This window comes from Sporothrix brasiliensis (assembly GCF_000820605.1).
Source record: "Sporothrix brasiliensis 5110 chromosome Unknown Cont16, whole genome shotgun sequence".
NCBI lineage: Eukaryota > Fungi > Ascomycota > Sordariomycetes > Ophiostomatales > Ophiostomataceae > Sporothrix > Sporothrix brasiliensis.
In genome coordinates, this window is record NW_024467135.1 from 1,683,991 (window position 1) to 1,700,725 (window position 16,735).

At 55.0% G+C, this 16,735-nt stretch overlaps 7 protein-coding genes across 7 annotated transcripts; 4 read left to right on the top strand and 3 right to left on the bottom strand.

Moving 5' to 3' along the window:
- Nucleotides 1-614: 614 nt before the first annotated feature.
- Nucleotides 615-1,208, bottom strand: SPBR_04471 (uncharacterized protein; the record flags this gene model as incomplete). The annotated part of the gene is made up of 2 exons (XM_040762754.1): nucleotides 615-628; nucleotides 698-1,208. The coding sequence occupies 2 exons, from the start codon at nucleotides 1,206-1,208 to the stop codon at nucleotides 615-617; spliced, it is 525 nt and encodes a 174-aa protein (XP_040621768.1).
- Nucleotides 1,209-2,742: 1,534 nt separating this feature from the next.
- Nucleotides 2,743-3,495, top strand: SPBR_04426 (uncharacterized protein; the record flags this gene model as incomplete). Its single annotated transcript, XM_040762709.1, has 1 exon — nucleotides 2,743-3,495. The coding sequence occupies one exon, from the start codon at nucleotides 2,743-2,745 to the stop codon at nucleotides 3,493-3,495; it is 753 nt and encodes a 250-aa protein (XP_040621769.1).
- Nucleotides 3,496-4,987: 1,492 nt separating this feature from the next.
- On the top strand, nucleotides 4,988-6,004 carry SPBR_04343 (uncharacterized protein; the record flags this gene model as incomplete). Its single annotated transcript, XM_040762626.1, has 1 exon — nucleotides 4,988-6,004. One exon carries the CDS (start codon nucleotides 4,988-4,990, stop codon nucleotides 6,002-6,004), a length of 1,017 nt encoding a protein of 338 aa, XP_040621770.1.
- Nucleotides 6,005-6,080: 76 nt separating this feature from the next.
- SPBR_04442 (uncharacterized protein) lies at nucleotides 6,081-6,779 on the bottom strand (the record flags this gene model as incomplete). Its single annotated transcript, XM_040762725.1, has 2 exons — nucleotides 6,081-6,263; nucleotides 6,345-6,779. 2 exons carry the CDS (start codon nucleotides 6,777-6,779, stop codon nucleotides 6,081-6,083), a joined length of 618 nt encoding a protein of 205 aa, XP_040621771.1.
- A 906-nt stretch (nucleotides 6,780-7,685) lies between these two features.
- On the top strand, nucleotides 7,686-8,930 carry SPBR_04284 (peptidase; the record flags this gene model as incomplete). Its single annotated transcript, XM_040762567.1, has 1 exon — nucleotides 7,686-8,930. The coding sequence occupies one exon, from the start codon at nucleotides 7,686-7,688 to the stop codon at nucleotides 8,928-8,930; it is 1,245 nt and encodes a 414-aa protein (XP_040621772.1).
- A 598-nt stretch (nucleotides 8,931-9,528) lies between these two features.
- Nucleotides 9,529-10,584, bottom strand: SPBR_04332 (short-chain dehydrogenase/reductase 2; the record flags this gene model as incomplete). Its single annotated transcript, XM_040762615.1, has 1 exon — nucleotides 9,529-10,584. One exon carries the CDS (start codon nucleotides 10,582-10,584, stop codon nucleotides 9,529-9,531), a length of 1,056 nt encoding a protein of 351 aa, XP_040621773.1.
- Nucleotides 10,585-12,612: 2,028 nt separating this feature from the next.
- Nucleotides 12,613-14,292, top strand: SPBR_04194 (uncharacterized protein; the record flags this gene model as incomplete). The annotated part of the gene is made up of 2 exons (XM_040762477.1): nucleotides 12,613-12,911; nucleotides 12,987-14,292. 2 exons carry the CDS (start codon nucleotides 12,613-12,615, stop codon nucleotides 14,290-14,292), a joined length of 1,605 nt encoding a protein of 534 aa, XP_040621774.1.
- Between the last annotated feature and the right edge of the window lie 2,443 nt (nucleotides 14,293-16,735).

Sequence of the window (16,735 nt, forward strand, 5' to 3'; positions counted from 1 at the left end):
GGGATGAAAAATCTCTTGGAAAAATGTCGCGCCACGCTGTGTTCCTTTCATAGGACCACGGGCATTTTATCGTCAAAGTCCAGCCATTGTGATCCTGCCGTTGAGCATTCGTGATACCTAACGAAGTTGTGTGCCACGACAGAGATGATTCGTTCCTTCACATTTCCAAGGAGCTCGGTCGGCTGCCGGCGATGTTCTCTTTGCATCCCTTTGATAAGAGAAGGGTGGCTTTCATTTATTCAGTTCAAATTGTAACATGCTTAAAGAGAGGAGGAAAAGTCATTGCAGGCCGTCGTCTAGCAACGACCAGTCACCATAAGGTTGGAACAGTCAGCTTGTTGGTTGCCGACGTACATAAATGCGTAATTACGTCCATTGGCGTGTATATGCTTAGTTGGTAGTTGCAAACATAGAAACGTTATACGTAACACATGTAGATGATATTCTATTGTACAAAACGAGCCAGCTAACAAAAGAAAGTCAGAATCATAAAATCAAACGATTGGTAGTGTACAGTATAGTGTTTGATAAAGCAAGTAAAGGCAACGACGAGGATATAAAGTGACGTAAAATTTCATAAACAAAAGACGCATTATTTGTCATTATCGAAGCGTTTAGAGGTCGTGACCTATACTTGTTGTTAGTACATTTGTGTCACTGCAATTGTAACTTGTATTAGGAGAGGAAGTCAACATACGGCCCAGCGGCTTCGCCCGCTTCGACACCTCGCGTGCATGGAACTGCTTGACCTTGGCCCGCCGCGCCTCCTCCTTGGCCTCCAGCTCCAGCCGCTTCACGTGGTCGCGTGCCTCGCGCACTTCGCGCCGGGCAATGTCGAGGGCCCTGTCGGCCTCCCGCTCGGCATTTTCCGCGCCGAGTACTCGTTCACGTGCCTGCAGGATGCTGGGGTCGAGGTTGCTGTCGCTGTTGTTGCCGTGGCCGAAAGACCGGTGCAGGAACGAGCGGTGGCTGCCGGTTCCACTCACGATACTGCCGGCGTCTGAGTTGCGAGAGTGGGAAAAGCCGGCGGTCGAGACCCGCGAGCCGTTTGTGGCAACGGACGGGTTGGCCGAGGGGACCGGCGAGGGATCACGGTCACGGCGGAGGCTGCCAAAGAGACCGCCGCGCTGGTGCTTGAGCTCAGTCTCCTGGTGCGTCGGAATGATCTCCTCCTCGGGCTCCATGTTGCTGCGTGAAAAGAAAGGCATTGTGGCGGGTTTGTCTGCTTTTGTGTGATTTTGCAGTGTTGGTAAAAAAGATGATATGAAAGTTTGTTTGGCCTGGCGTGCTTTACTTGCGAGAGAGATCAAGAGGACGATGAGACGGGCATATATACATGTTTAAAGGGCACACATAAATAGCACCATCGTCCGGTAGCTTCCCACTGACGTATTCTCATATACATTGAAGCATTACGTCGTACATGAAATCTCTCAAGATAGGGATCGAGTATGGGTGTTCGAATCCTGTTTTTGGTCGCTCAGGCACAGTATTGGAGAGTTCATGACCCCTGTAACTGTCGTGGCCTGCAAGGCCCAATGAGAGCAAGGCTGTGACGCAATTTGGTGCGTTTCATGCTTTCGTTGAAGGCCATCGAATGGAAACCGCAGACACTTGAAGAGAGGGCAGAAAATAAGCTCGACAAGATAAACAAGCTTTTGCTTAGCATAGCCACATGGTCATGCGCTTCAGTTCCTTTCCTGTGTTATACCAGGTGTTGACTTGAGAGGGACTTTTGTTTATGATCAGCAGCGATCTTGATAATTTATATCTAAATTGTGACTTTGAGAGTCATGCCTATGCTTTTCATTGCGTTTTATTTTTATTTTCTCCTATTATATTATTTCGAAAATAGAAAGCGAAAAAATATGACTTTCATACACGAAAAAAAGGAACAAATCGTCTGTCATCACTATTTTCGGAGCGGACAGGTGAGCTCCGATTTTGGAGGTTCTAACGTGTGATGCGAAATGACGTCGTTGCGTCAACCTGTTTTGGTGGATGCGACTCTAACCCAAAATACCAAACACTGTCCAATGACAGCAGCACGTCGACATTTGTCTTACGGGCCGTCCTGGCGATTCTCAAATCAAGAAAATCGAGCCATGCGGCATATTATTTTTGAAAGCCAAGTGTGTCCACGGAGACTGCGATACTTTGACAGTCAGCTACCTTGCATTTTGAATCAAATGAATTCTTTCGCAGCCATAGTCGACTTTGTCAGCTGCATGACCACGTGCTTTATCTGCTTCCGTACTCGGTACAGACTTTCCCCTGACGGTGGCATTCTCCCGGGAAAACGGAAACTGTACGACTTTTGTGCTTAGCCCGTCCAGGTTCTAGCCCCCCATCTTCCCAATTTCCCCTTTGGTCTCATCTCTTTCACGGGAGACCTTCCGAGGTCAACGCGGCTTGCAAATGGCAGACCGCCTTCACTGTGTATGCGCTTGCCGCCTTTTGCGGACGACATGCCCCGTCTCCCATGCATCCAATGCATCCAATGCGTCCTATGTGACGCTTTAAGACTTCGTGTACTTTAAATTGATGAATTTCGGCATGCTGTCCCGCCCCATGCGGGGGACGTTCATTGGAAAGGAGGTCTGGCTTCCGGGCGGGAGACGTTGGGTCAGCGTATATAAGGCTCACGATGTTTCTGGATCTGCGCAGCTGGCTCTCCCTCAGCGACGGCATCTACCTTGACAACGCACTCTCGTCTTCCGCTACCACACAGCATTCATCACCATGTACGCCAAGACTGCTGCCCTCGCCGCGCTGGCCCTGCTCCCGGGCCTGACGCTCGGCCAGGTGTCAAACGACTTTGAGAGCGGCTGGGACCAGACGGCCTGGCCCATCTACGCGCCCTCGTGCAACCAGGGCGGCAAAGTCACGCTCGACACGACGACCGCGCACAGCGGCAAGAACTCGCTCCGCGTCGACGGCGCCGGCGGGTTCTGCGGACACGTCTTCTTTGGCACGACCAAGGTGCCCAGCGGCGACCTCTACGTGCGCACGTGGCTCAAGGCGTCCAAGGCGCTGACGGCGTCGCACGTGTCGTTCATCACCATGTCGGACGCGTCGCAGGGCGCCGACAAGCACCTGCGCATCGGCGGCCAGAGCCAGATCCTCATGTACAACCGCGAGTCGGACGACGCGACGCTGCCGGACCTGTCGCCGCAGGGCATTGCCGCCTCGACGGCGCTGCCGACGGGCAGCTGGCAGTGCTTCGAGTACCACGTCGGCGCGGACGGCACGATTGAGACGTGGCTCAACGGCAAGGCGATTGCCGGCCTGACCAGCAAGGCGGGCACGGCCAACGCCAACGCGGCGCAGTGGCAGCGCAGCGCGCTCAAGCCCAAGATCACGGGCGTGTACTTTGGCTGGGAGTCGTACGGCGGCGACACCAACACGTTCTGGTACGACGACGTGGCCATCAGCGGCACGCGCGTCGGCTGCGACAGCAAGGCGGCCGCGACGGCAGCGCCGTCTTCGTCTTAATCTTACATACATTGTACGGCAGAGAGGTGCGGAGGCGTGGCCGAGGCCGAGGCCCAGGCCGTGGGGATAGTGGCGATCTAAATAGAGCATCGTGTACATAGCGGGTCGCATCATACATTGGCCATCGAAAACGTACGTCAATATTCAGCATATCACTGGGACAGCCGTGCTGACTGTGTCGATATTGGAATGCGCCGGTGCTGGGTCCACAACTTGTCCATACAGGCTAAATCGTAGACAGACCTGCATGAGCCACAACGTGCCTAAAGGGGAACGGAAGCTGACCGTGCCTGATTTATACAAAGGTACCATCTTTCGATATATTGAGCTATATGTGCTTTGCGCACGGCACCCTCCGTTTTCTTAGTCCAGACAGCCGCTCCATTTTCACCAGGAGAGGCAGTAACGGTATGAATTCTCATTGCCGCACGCAGAATGGGACAGACGCAGTTGTCGGTCGAAACGGGGTTAGACGAACAAGTCACCACTACTTGTAAAAGATCGGGTCGTCTCGGCATGGACTCGCCTATCCATTTTTGTCTTCGTTTCCTCTTGTCAGTGCCTTGAAGTGTTCTGTTCTGTAGTCTTACCGGATAGTACCGGGTTCACCACTCCGTCGGGGGCACGAACAACACCGTGGTCAGGAGATATTCTGATATCGTGATGCAGTTATCCTTCTTACATGGCATCCACTGTCAAACATCGGCCAGTTCCAGAGCATTTGTTACTTCAGGTACCGTCTCCCGTCAGGAATACGAATCTGTCGACTTTATTATATCTTTCTTCGAATACAACGAGGTTCAGTTTTGCCTCTTGTTGTTTCCTCAACTTCACATAGACATTGGTAAGTAGGTCGTTCCGCCCTTGAAGCTTAAAGCGGCCACCAAAACTGGCAGCTGGACGCCATCACATTCTGTAGAGAAGCTGTGGGGAGGTCAAACAATGCTAAGACTGGTGGTTGGCTGCTGTAAAAATGACTAAAGTAGCGACTCTCCAATTCATGCCATCTTGTGACCGAGACACAGCCTCGTTCGCCGTATTGTTGCAGTCCGGTCGCTTCCATCCAACAGCTGCATTCAGTCCCCCTCTCGTCACAAGGATCCTTTTCATTTTCGTAAATCCCTCTGCTCGTTGTTTCGTTATCCTGTGCATTTTCGTTGCTGCGTCCTAGTGTTTATATAATTTTGTTTGATTTTCATTTTTGCATCATTTTCTGTCGTCCGCCATGTTTTGCATTCATTCTCCTCATCCTCGCCGTTATTTGCCCACTGACATCATTCTGCAACTCCGTCAACTCTGACAACTGCATCCGGTCTATCGCGTCTTGGCGTTGCCGATGGTGGCTGTTCATGTCTTGGCCGTTGACCCTTGTTGACGTGTCGGATTTTATCGTGTTGACCTTCTTCGCCTGAATTACGCCGTAGAAGCTATTTATTCTCGCCGCGGACCTGTCGTCTCTCCTCGTCTCTGCCGCCTCACAACCAAAGTCACCATGGCTTCAGCCGACTCAAAATCAACTCTCCCGCCGGATGCGGCTATCGAGGATGCATCCGATGCACAGTCCATCCTCCCTCCCTACGAGGAAACGTCCCGCCCGTCTCCTGGCCCTGCGTCCGGCCCTTCACCCGGCGCCGCCCCGCCTGCCTACCAACCATCGATGCTTGAGGTTGGCTGGACAGCAGGAAAGGGCAAAGATGCGGCAGTCGACACGGCCATGTTTGACGTGTATGCCTACAACGCCGAGATTGTTGCCGCTGCCGCGCTTTTGCTGGACGGCCAGACCATTGTTGCCGAGCACGCGCCCAGCACTCCTCTGTATCGTGTGAACCGCGGTCTCGCTACGCTCGGCCCAGCCACCAAGGCCGTCGAGCTGGACCGCCTGGAGCAGCGGTGCGACGAAGCTCCCATGGTCCTGCGCCCCCGCAACATGTACACGCTGCACCGCTCGCGCGCCTTTGACTACGTCGTCGGCCTCGGCGGCGCCCTGGGCGGCAGCCGACCCGAGTTTTACATGCGCGCCACCAACGCGCGGGCGGCGCCGCTGGGCCACTTGGGCCTGCGGGGCCGCAGCTTTGCCTCGTGGTCGGCGGAGCCGGTCCTGATGGAGTTCAACAGCAAGGACGGCGTCAAGGGCCTCGGGTGGGACCAGGCGCACCCGGCACCCGTTTTCCGGGCGCAGCACCGCCCCACGCGGCAAGGGGTGCTGTCGTGGCTCGACGCCACGGGACACGAGGTGGCGCTCATGTACGAGACGATGGAGGCGCGGAGCATCGCCGTGCAAGCTAGCGTGGACCGGGGAAAGGATGCGGCGGTGGTGGCACCGCCGCCGCCGCCCCAGCCGACAGACACGCCGCGCCTCCTCGTCACAGCGCCTATGCGGCGCGACCAGCGTGACGCTCTCGTCGCCGTGTGGTGCTGCTATGCCTGGGCCCAGGGTGTGAGCCGCCATGTCGACGTGCCGCTGCCGCGTGGCAAGAATCCGTACCATTATTCACGGGTGTTCAACTGAGAGCGCGAGAGAGAGTGGATTAAGATAATGAGTAATGAGTACACGGCGTTTGCACATCAGTATTTGCTTCCACAAATCAAGCTTCGTTCATCCTCGCGCCGGCAAGGCAGTGCACAGCCATGTCCTCGTACGCATCCAATCCCGGCACGACCTTGCCCGCCACCTTGGCCAGGTCGTCCCATCGCCGGACGTTGAGCTTGTTTTCGAGCAGCGGGTCCTTGCGGGCCTCTGCCACCTCGTCGTGTGTAAATGTACCGCCCTGTTTTGTTAACAGGTACGCCGCATACGTTATCGGACTGAAGAAGACGACCGGGGGGGGGGGGGGGGCGGAGACACGTACCTGCAGCTCCAGCGTGACTTTGCTGAGCTTGCTCAAAGACGCCCAGTACTGCGGCTCCGTGGCACACAGGTACCGCTTCGCCCAGACGTGCGCACCAACAACGGCGTAGACAGACGGTGGGAAGCCAAGCCGCTGCAAGTACTGCTCGCCGACGCGCTCATGGGCTTCCGTGCCAAAGGCCGTGCCGTCGGGGGCAATCAGCTGTGGAAGAGACGCGGCCTCTGGGATAAAGCGGCCGACATCGTGCAGCAGCGCCGCCAGCACCGTGGGCTCGTCGGCGCCGTGCTCGACGGCCCTGTTTGCCGCTTGCAGCGAGTGCTGCAGCTGCGAGACGGCCTCACCCATGTAGTCGCCCTGGCCCTGTGCATCGAGAAAGCGGAAGAGGGTGCGGATGACCTCGCGGGGGTCAGAAGACGTCGTCTTGTCGTTGGCCATATCGTCGTCGGTCGTTTTGATCTATGCGATATCCTTGTTTTAGATTGTCTTGGTGCTGCTACCCTGCGCCAAACAGGACGGCCAGACCATCTTATTACAAGAATTGCATGTCCTTGGATCGACGAGAATTACAGCCTCGTATTGATTATCATCGCAACGAAGGGTTGCCCGCGTTTTGCCTTCTCTCGGTGTTCTGCGCTGCGGCCCCTAGCTAAATCACGGCTTTGTAACCGACCACTGCGCTAAATCGCGGTGGCTCTGCCGTTGGTGTCAGATATGTCGACGAAACCCGAGGTAGTAGTCATGCTGTGTCTGAATTGAATCGATGCATCGTCCTGCCTTGTTAAATAGCCAGTGCTGGCCACGTGTCCGGGAATGTGCATCGTTGCGCCCGGCAGGAAATGTCTCGTCAACTGGCGTGAATAAATAGCAGTGAGTGAGGTGATGGTCAGAACGACTTTCAGTTACCAAACAGCGGATGGGAGTAGAACAGGTATTGCGTTAAAACACATTAGGACGCAATTGGTTGAACTAAAAGGCAAGGATCAACAATGCATAACCTGGTAGTAGTGCTTCGACAAAGGATAACTGATCGGTGATGCTCGCCGACGGCATAAATATGGTCCATCCGGACTAAATTCACTTGTCTTTTTATCCTCTCTTTCCATACGTCTGGACAACTGTCTGCATGTTGCATCGCATCGCCGGATGAGTCACTAGTGAGGACTTTGAATATGGCAATTTGTCGTGATCATTGCGTATTTCAGACCACAAGTACGGCTTACATAGTAAGTGCTGACTTGGGTCCAATTTGATACATATCTCCAAGTCTGTCCTACGCAGCACCAATACCAACGACACTCACTCTACTCCCTTGCCATCGTCCCCCCCGGCATCACCACGACAATGCCCGCCCCGGACCAAAAGGCTCTGCTTCTGCAGGCACTCGACGCTGCGGCTGACGCGCACATCCGTCTCTTGCAGACCTTTGTGCAGACCCCGTCGCCAAACCCGCCGGGCGACACGCGCGCCGCCGCCGCCGTGCTGACGGCCTTTCTGGACAACCACGGCGTGCCATACGAGATTGTCACCCCCAGCCGAGACAACGGGGCGAACGACGAGGTGCGGTACCCCAATATTGTCAGCGACTTTGCGGGCGGGGCCGGCCCCGGTCCCCGCCTCGTCTTGAACGGCCACATTGACGTCTTCCCCGTAGACCCGGCGTCGCGCGGCCAGTGGACCCACGACCCGTGGTCGGGCGCCATTGAGGGCGACCGCATCCATGGCCGCGGCGTCGTGGACATGAAGCTGGGGACGGCGGCGCTGCTCGTGGCGTACGTCTTTCTGCACGAGCGGCGGCATCTGTTGCGCGGCAGCGTCGCCTTTTGCGGCGTGTCGGACGAGGAGACGGGCGGCCAATGGGGCACGTCGTACTTGGTCCGGTCGAACCGGCAGCGCTGGGGCGGCGATGTCATGCTCGGTGCCGAGCCCGTGGGCGTCGGCAGCGTGCGCTTCTCGGAAAAGGGCACGCTGCGGATGCGCTGTGTGTGCGCGACGGCGGGCGCCCATGGCGCCTACACGAACCTGAGCCAGGGTGCCGTGCGGACGGCCGCCGCGTTCCTGGGCGACGTTGTCGCCGCTGTCGAGGGCCTGGACGCCGCGGCACGGCTGCCGCCCAGCATTGTCGACCAGCTGCGGCGCCCCGACGTGCGGCAGCGCATCGACGACATCATGGGCCCTGGCACGGCCGACGTGATTGCCAAGCCCACGGTCAACATTGGCACCATCGAGGGCGGCGTTGGCTCGGCCATCAACATGATCCCGGACACGTGTCGGTTCTCGCTGGACATTCGCATGCCGGTCGGCCTGACGCGAGACGACGTGCTGCCCGTCATCGAGAAGGCCACGGAAAAGTACAAGCCGGCCGCGTCGTTTGTGCTGTCGGTCGTCGAGCCAGCGAGCAACCCGGCCAGCGTGTCGCCGCTGGGCCATCCGGTGCTGGACTTGCTGATTCGCAATGCCCATGGCTTGGCCCCGGGCGACCCAGCACCGCTTGCCATTCCGTCGATGGGCGCCACCGACTGCAAGCACTACCGCTATGCCGGCATTCCTGCCTACATCTACGGCGGCAGCCCCAAGACAAGTAAGTAATTGTGTTGCACGAAAGGCCGCTGGACCGCATATGCGACCATAAACATTATGTGTACTGTAGTATGCTGACCGAAAGAGTGGCCCAAGTCAACGAGTCGGCGTCCATTCGTGAGTACTTGCATGTCATCAAAGTCCACGCGTCAGCCGTCTGGGACTACCTCACATCCACAGAAGTGTGATGGTGTGGATGGAGAAAGACGAGGTGGAAAGATAGATGCTTTGTGTGTGGACCAACCCGTATTCAATGGCAAATGTGGACAAAGAAAGTTCTAAATAATATGCCATCCCAATCAAAGGTCTCAAAGTGGAAAAACCTCCCAACTTGGCAAGTCTTCCCCCATAGGTACATGGGTAATAACCTCGAGAGAATTCCCCACAATGGACAATGGTACCGACGATCACCTGTGGCTCGGAGGCTCAAAAGCCTCCAGGCCTCGGCATCGACTGTTTATGAGCATTGGACCACCACACTCAACAAACTCTCGAGTCAAACATGAAACCACAAAATCCAAACAGTAAATTGCGTCCATAAATAGTGTTATTCAAATATACAAAGTAGATGTCCAAGCCGCACTTTCCCACACATACAACATGCTTCCTACTTCTTCTCGCCCATGGCCATCGGCCGCACAAAGACGGTCGCAAAGGTGCCACGGATGTGCTCCTGCAGCCACGTCGGCATCGCCCGGATCAGCGTGCCCGAGGCGAACTTGGGCGGGTAGAACAGCTGGCCGCTGCGTCCTGCGAGCACCTGGTCCACGACGCCAAGGGCCACCGTGTTCGCGTCCAGCAGCCCGCCCTGGAACCGCGCGGAGTTGGTCGCGTCCGAGTCGGTCGTGGCCTCGCCCAGCAGCGGCGTCTTGACAAAGTGCGGATGCACAATGGTGGTGCGGATCTCGGGCGCGCTGTACCGGTGCTTGAGCTCCTGCGTCAGGCCCTCGTGGAACGCCAGCAGCCCGGCCTTGGTGCAGCTGTAGTCGACGTTGCTGGCAATCGTCACAAAGCTGGCCATGCTGGCCACGTTGACAATGTGCCCGTGCTTCTTGCGGATCATGCTCGGCAAAAATTCGCGCGTGATGCGGATCGGCGCAACGGCATTGATGGCAAACACCAGCCGCATCTGGTCGTTGGTCGCCTCCAGCAGCGACAGGCCGTGGCCGATGCCCGCGTTGTTGATGACCACCGTCGGCTCGCCCACCTCGCGCCGGATCCGCGCCGCCAGCGTCTCCAGCGCGCTGTCCGGCGCCGTCAGATCAAACTCGTAGAAGTGCACACCCTGGTCTGGGCCCGGGAACCGGCCGCCGTCGGCGCCGCTCTCGAGCGGCCGCTGCCGGTCCAGCACGACCAGTTTGACGCCGCGCCGCGCAAATTCGTGCACCATGATCCGCCCAATGCCGCTGCTGCCGCCCGTGATCAGCACAATCTCCTTGGACCAGTCAGACCATTCCGGCGATGTGCTGGCCAAAGGGGTGCTGGCAAATAGGGTGTTGCCCAGGCTGTAGTTGCTCGCTAGCCGGTTGACGCACGGGATGGTGGCCAGCCCCAGAACGACGGCCGCCGTCGTAGCCAGCGTCGAGCGGCCGGATGGCGAGTTGGCTGCCTGCACAGCGTCGGCCGCGGCCCGTTTGATGATGTCGAGACTGAGACCAGCCATGTTTTGTCGACAATGTATGAGGGTATTTAGATAAACAGTCGTGGAGTTGCCGGCATTTACGGATTGTGATGGATTGTTGAAGCTTTCCTGGTTGTCCCCGGAAGGAAGACCGACAAAATGGCGCCCATGGGACTTCTCCACAGCGAAGTATCGTATCCCCAACATCAAACAAAATAGGGGGAACTTCGGGGTGGGTGAGAAAAGGAACGAGCAAATGCGAGGTAGCACACCTTCACATGCTTTTGCTGTGTGTGGTTGCAGTACACGTGATTTGAACTTTCCCAAAACGGCCACCAAAAGAGGGGGAGAGAGTAAACGATGGTGCAAACACAGCAAATGAAAACGGGCACCTCCAGTCGCCCTCGAAACTGGCCGGGACTCCTGTCTCATTCAACATGCAATTACACGTTCGGTACCAAAAAGTACGAAAACGCCCCTGCCAGCGTCACGGATGAGATGATGCGTGCCATTGGACCTAGTGCCGAAGTTCAATGTCTTGAGGGAAAAGATGTCCGTTCTCGTGCTTCAGCAGCATCATGACCGCGAAGATCTAGCTACAGACTGCGACACGGCAAACTTCGCAGCTCTTCAAAAGACCTTGCTAGCCGCGAGAAAGAAGCACCACAGGCAGATTGAAAAAGTCGTTCGCCAACAGTATGTTGACCTGAAGAACGACAAAGAGCTCGACCTGCAGCTGCTTAACGAGCATCGTCAAGAGCTCGTCCGCACAGTCGCGTTTACGCTTCCTGAACGGAGACGAGTTGCTGACATCTTTGGCGATTTGAATGACCAACTTCCGGAAAGGCGGCCGTTCACAGGAAAATCGATGCAATTAATGCGTTGGTCGACCTTGCTTGGAAGGAAGAGGTGAAAGAAACGCCTACTCCGCAGCAAAATCATTTTCCAGATGAGACAGCAAAGCCCTGGCAGGACCAGATCAGAGATCCATCCGACGAACCAGTACCATACACAAAGCCACAACACTTCCGGGAAGTGAAAGCCACGCCAATGCCTCTCACAGAGCCATCCTCCGCTCCTCGCCCCATTCTAAACGGAGTTCTTGAAATACCAGCCTCAGCTTCTGCCAATTCCAGCCACATAGAGACCGCTTCTAGCCTTGCACCCGACACAGCCGGGTCACGACTTCAATAGAAGACGAGAAAGCGTCCGCCGCCATGTATTTTCTGTGGCCGGAGATTTACGAGGACGGCGTCGATGTGGAAGCATGTCGAGAGCGCACACCTCAAAGCCAGAGAGGGGGGGACCGGTGCCATGCCCTTTCGCCCAGCGCAAGACGCGCGGTGAAGTCCTCGGCAACGAGAGCTGTTCAAGGCCCACGTCTATCATCAGCACAACATTTCGCTCAAGCCAAGGATCATCATCAAAAACGCAGGCGGGGCGATAGCATCTGCGTCACCGACTCCAAAACGCATCGTTTCAAGACTCTGGCGGCAGCGTAGTTTCGATGGATGGCGCGGTATTGCTGCGCTTGTTTGCCGCGTAGACCGCCGTTGAACGAGGCACCGGCCTTGGACAACCTTAGCCGGCGTTGCAGAGGACTTGCCCTAGACAGGCACGACGGCGTGATGTCACGGTCAGCTACGGGATTGCATGAATAAGATAGAACAAGTAGCGATACCAACCTAGTCTTGTAGTTGCGCAGTAATACAGTTTCTATCGCCTTGAAAGAAAAATGCATCTAGGAAAACGGCCACTATTCCATAAGAAAAGCGGATGGGCGGCACCCCATACGCTTTGTGCTCCTATGGGGCGCCAAAAGGGCCCTGTAGACTTCCGGGAGGGAATAAATTCTCTTATCTGCCCCCTCGTTCTCCCCTCAAATCACGGGCCGATTTTAATTCGCTCGTTTCGCCCCTGATAAGCCAACCCAACTGCCGAATGCACCTAGGACCCTAGCGACGTTTTCCAGTCTCGCCCCTGGCGCTTTGCTACCACTGTTCAAATCATAACACACAAGTCTTCTTGCATTTCCTCCTTCGTCCCTTGTCTTTCTGGCAGTGGCAGAGAATGGCCCAGCAGCCAAAGACAGACCAGGAGTGGCCGCCCACGCTCGAGCAGCTCGAGGCCGCGAAAAAGGCATTCGTCGACGCTATCGACCCCGAGGCCGTCTGCCGCCTAGCGTCGCGCCACCACAGCGCGTCGAAGCCATGCCGCGTCTTCAGGGACACGGCGTGCGGTTCCTTCAACGCGTGCTTTTTTGTCGAATTCGCCGACGATCACAGCACACAATGGAACGTGCGGGTCGCCATCGAGCCAGCTCTCGATGATGCGTGGGCCAAGGTGCAGAGCGAAGTGGCGACGATGCGGTAAGTCAGGCCGGTCTCCTTTGCACTGGGGGGATGGGGGGCGGTAGAGAGTGTCTGACCGGCTTTCCCTTGCAGCTACGTACGCCAACAGACTACGATTCCCGTGGCCCGCGTCCATACGTATGGATGTGACGAGGACCTCAGCCGGCAGGATGCCGACCCGACGCGCTGCGTCTACATGATCCTCGACTACATCCAAGGCCAGCCCATCGACCTGGTCAAGTTTGTCGCCGATACACGCGAGAGGAAGACGCACCTGTACGCGCAGATAATTGACATTATCGCTCAGCTCCGCGCGCTCGAATTTGACTTCTCGGGCTCTTTGTATCCAGGTCCCCAGGACAACCCTCAAGGCAGCCTTCTCGAATCTAAGCCTGTTATGGGCGACCTCCTTTGCATCGAGTACAACGAGTTGCAGAAAATGACACGACGCAGAGCATCCGTCCGACCGGCCACCTTTCGGTCCACCATCGAGTACGCGTTCTACCAATACAGCATCCTTGCCGAAGCATACCAAGTGCCCGTCGCCCAGCGCACATTGCTCGGGGCGCAGATGGAAGTGTTTGCGCTGCACGACATCAAGGCCAGGATCCTCGACGTCGTCGACACGCGTACAAACTACAACTTCTTTGTCCTCGCGCATACCGACTTTCGGTGGTACAACATCCTTGTGGACGACGACCTCAACATACAAGGCGTCATCGACTGGGAATGGAGCGGCGCCATTCCGCAACAGTTTTTCATGCCACCCACCTGGCTGGCGGAGGGGTCGCCCAGCTTCGTCGCCTCGCAGAGTTACCGCAAAGAATACCGCGAATTTTACGCCGTGCTGTCATCTATGGCCGCGGAGGTGGCTGCGGCCTCTTCAACTTTAACTCCACCAACAACAACAAAACCAACGCTGAGCGTGCGCAACGTATACCAGATGCTCGCCGACGAATGGGGTCCCGATCTTCCCGAACGCCTCGACTTCCCTATTGCGGTGATCCTGCGGCACCACTACCACCTCGTCCAAACATACTTCTTTTCCATCTTTCCCAAATTCTTCCAACCGTTCCTATTACCGCGAGACTACTTGGCAGAGTTCTTTACGCTGGACGGCAGCAAAGGTGGTGCTCTCTCCGCAGCGGTGCGCATGCGACTGGAGAGAGAAGATCGGTATATACAGTACCTGAAAGACCACGACCTCTTTGTCGCTGGTACGCTGCCCCCTGCCGTGAAAGAATGGCTGCAACAGAAGGAGGCCGTTGACACACGTTGCTTTAACACGTATCTGCGAGGAAAGGATGAAAGATCTACAATTACGCATCTTGAATTATTAGAATCTTTCGCCGAGGATGTGTTACGAGCTTCTATTGCACCGTGGAACCAAGGCGAGTAAGCTCTCCGTTTAATAAGGAAAGATATACGAAAAGTATGTTATATAACAGTGCCGCCTGCAGACGGGCCCGCCACTGTTTACCCTCTTGGCCAGGCTCCGGCGGCAGAATGAACAGTTTCATTACCGTGGCAACAACGGCAAGTTCACCGGGTACACCCTGGTGCCCCTGTCGGCCTTGCAAGCCTGTCACGGCGGCAGCAGGTTCCTGCGATACGTTGACATCGACGTAAAGTCGATGGACTCGAAGCTGGATCTGAGGGTGGAGGCTGCCAATCCCGTCAGTAAATATTTTCGATGCAACGGCAAACGGTGTCAGGATGGATCTACTGATAAATCTTCCTACTGCCTAATCCTGGCCAACCTCGAAATCCTACCGGTAAAATCCTGACAATCCTGACAATCCTGGTAAAATTCTCGCACACCAGTACCAGTAAAATCTTTCGCAAACACCCAGTACGATCCTATCAACCCGTCAATCGTTTACCAGTAAATCCGACAACTAGTTTCCGGTAAAACATCCTACAACCGAAATCTTCATCTTCAGCTAGTAACCGCCGAACGACCGCTGACCAGTAAAATGTCCCGCAAATCTACTAGTAAAGTCCCGACGACCTTTTACCAGTACATCCTGCACGTCCCCGGGGAAACCCCGACCAACCGTTTACTAGTAATATGTTGCCAGGATTTCATAATTACAAAAAGCCCGTGTCGGCTTTTGACGACAGCCGATAAAATGGTTTCTTTGTTTTGTCACATCTACTAGTTATCTAAACACATTGTTTTATGCACGGTGTATTAGGACTAAACAACACGAGAGAATAAAGAGCTTTGGCCGACGGCTGACCGAAAAGAAGCAACACGAATAAGAGCTAAGAGGGCCAGCCTCGAGAAGCAAAATACGCAGCGACCAACAAGCAAACACAGAAAAACACGAAAGAAAAAACTGGGCCACGAACCACTACAACTGCCGCATGGGGTGAACTGGGGTTAGTCGGGCCTTAGGGTGGGTAGCGGCGGCCCGCTCCGCACCGTGTTCCAGTCATCACCGGCTTGGAGGCGGGCGCCGGGTTTCCATCCAGGGTGTGGGGGCCGATAGTGTGAAAATGAGACCCCCGCGGCATTTTCAAAGCGAGGATGAGGTTGACCTTGCTAGAGGACTTGAGGTCAGCCTCGGTAGCCCGCGGAAAGGAAAGTCTCTTGAATAAAGGACGGGGCAAGGGTCTCTCAAAAACTAAATACATATATCTTCAAACGAAAAGAAAGAGAGTCTGCTATTGTCTGTGGCATAGAGGTGCAGAACGCACCATCTGGCTTGTTTCTGGATCTGATAGTAGTTTTCGTACCACTACCTTGCTCATTTGAAGAACCTTTCCATTCATCACATCTATGCCTGTAAACTTCTCTTACTTAGCGTTCCATGAAATCTCGATCGGATCCCTGATTGCGGTTGATCGTGCTTTGATTTAGAAGCCCGAATTTACTAGATTAAAAGAAAACGGTTCTGTTGAATAGATTCCCAGATGATCGTCCCAGTAATGGCCCTGGCTGTTCCAATGGAATACTCGCCCATCTTTGTTAAATGGTAACCAGCTTTTTTCAACGTTAGATGAACTCGTTTCCATCGTGCAAATGGGTGCTGTGTAGGTCTAGCTGACTTCGGTAGGTCTCTTCTTTTTAAATACAGAAAGGCCACACATCGTCAGAATCGCTCGCGTCGTTGACGCCCTTGGTGAGTTTCCGATTTTGAGGGGAGTCGCTAGCGAAGAAACGGATGAGTAAGAAATTAAGATTCGAACTGCTGGGTTAGTCTGTTTTTTCATTTTGTTCCTTGTTTTACTCTTTTCCCGGCACGCCTATTAAAATTCCGTGATGATAGAAATTGGTCGTATAAAAACAAATTGTCTACAAGATATCTTGGGTATGACAAGTATAAACCCGTAAATAGTTATCATTAACACTTAACATTAGACTAGGACGCATCGAGATTTCTTTACGTAGGCGATGTTTAATTCAGGGGTTTTTATGTATTAATTACCCTTTTTAGTTTAGCGTATTTCTAAATCAACGAGGTAGGCGACCCGACTCGCTTAACGGGTAATGGTGACGTACTGTCGGGAGTTTAACGGCGGACAGGCCAGCCCCGGCCCATGCTCGCCTAGCCAATAATCTATCATACGCCCTATCGAAGACTGTCCCGGCCTCCTGCTTGCAAGACGATCTCGGCCGAGTCTAGCTAACAATCCAAGAGACTCATACGCGACATGTAAGGGCTGAAAGAGGCTGAGGTGACGCGAAGATTTTGGATAAAATTGTCTTTTACCCGACGATTTCTACCATCTTCCAACGACCTAAATGGCACGACCAGCTCATATCCCCCCGATTTATCACAGGGACACGAGATAAGGATCGATCGAGGCGGCGTAATTCTGATGTTTTATCAGAA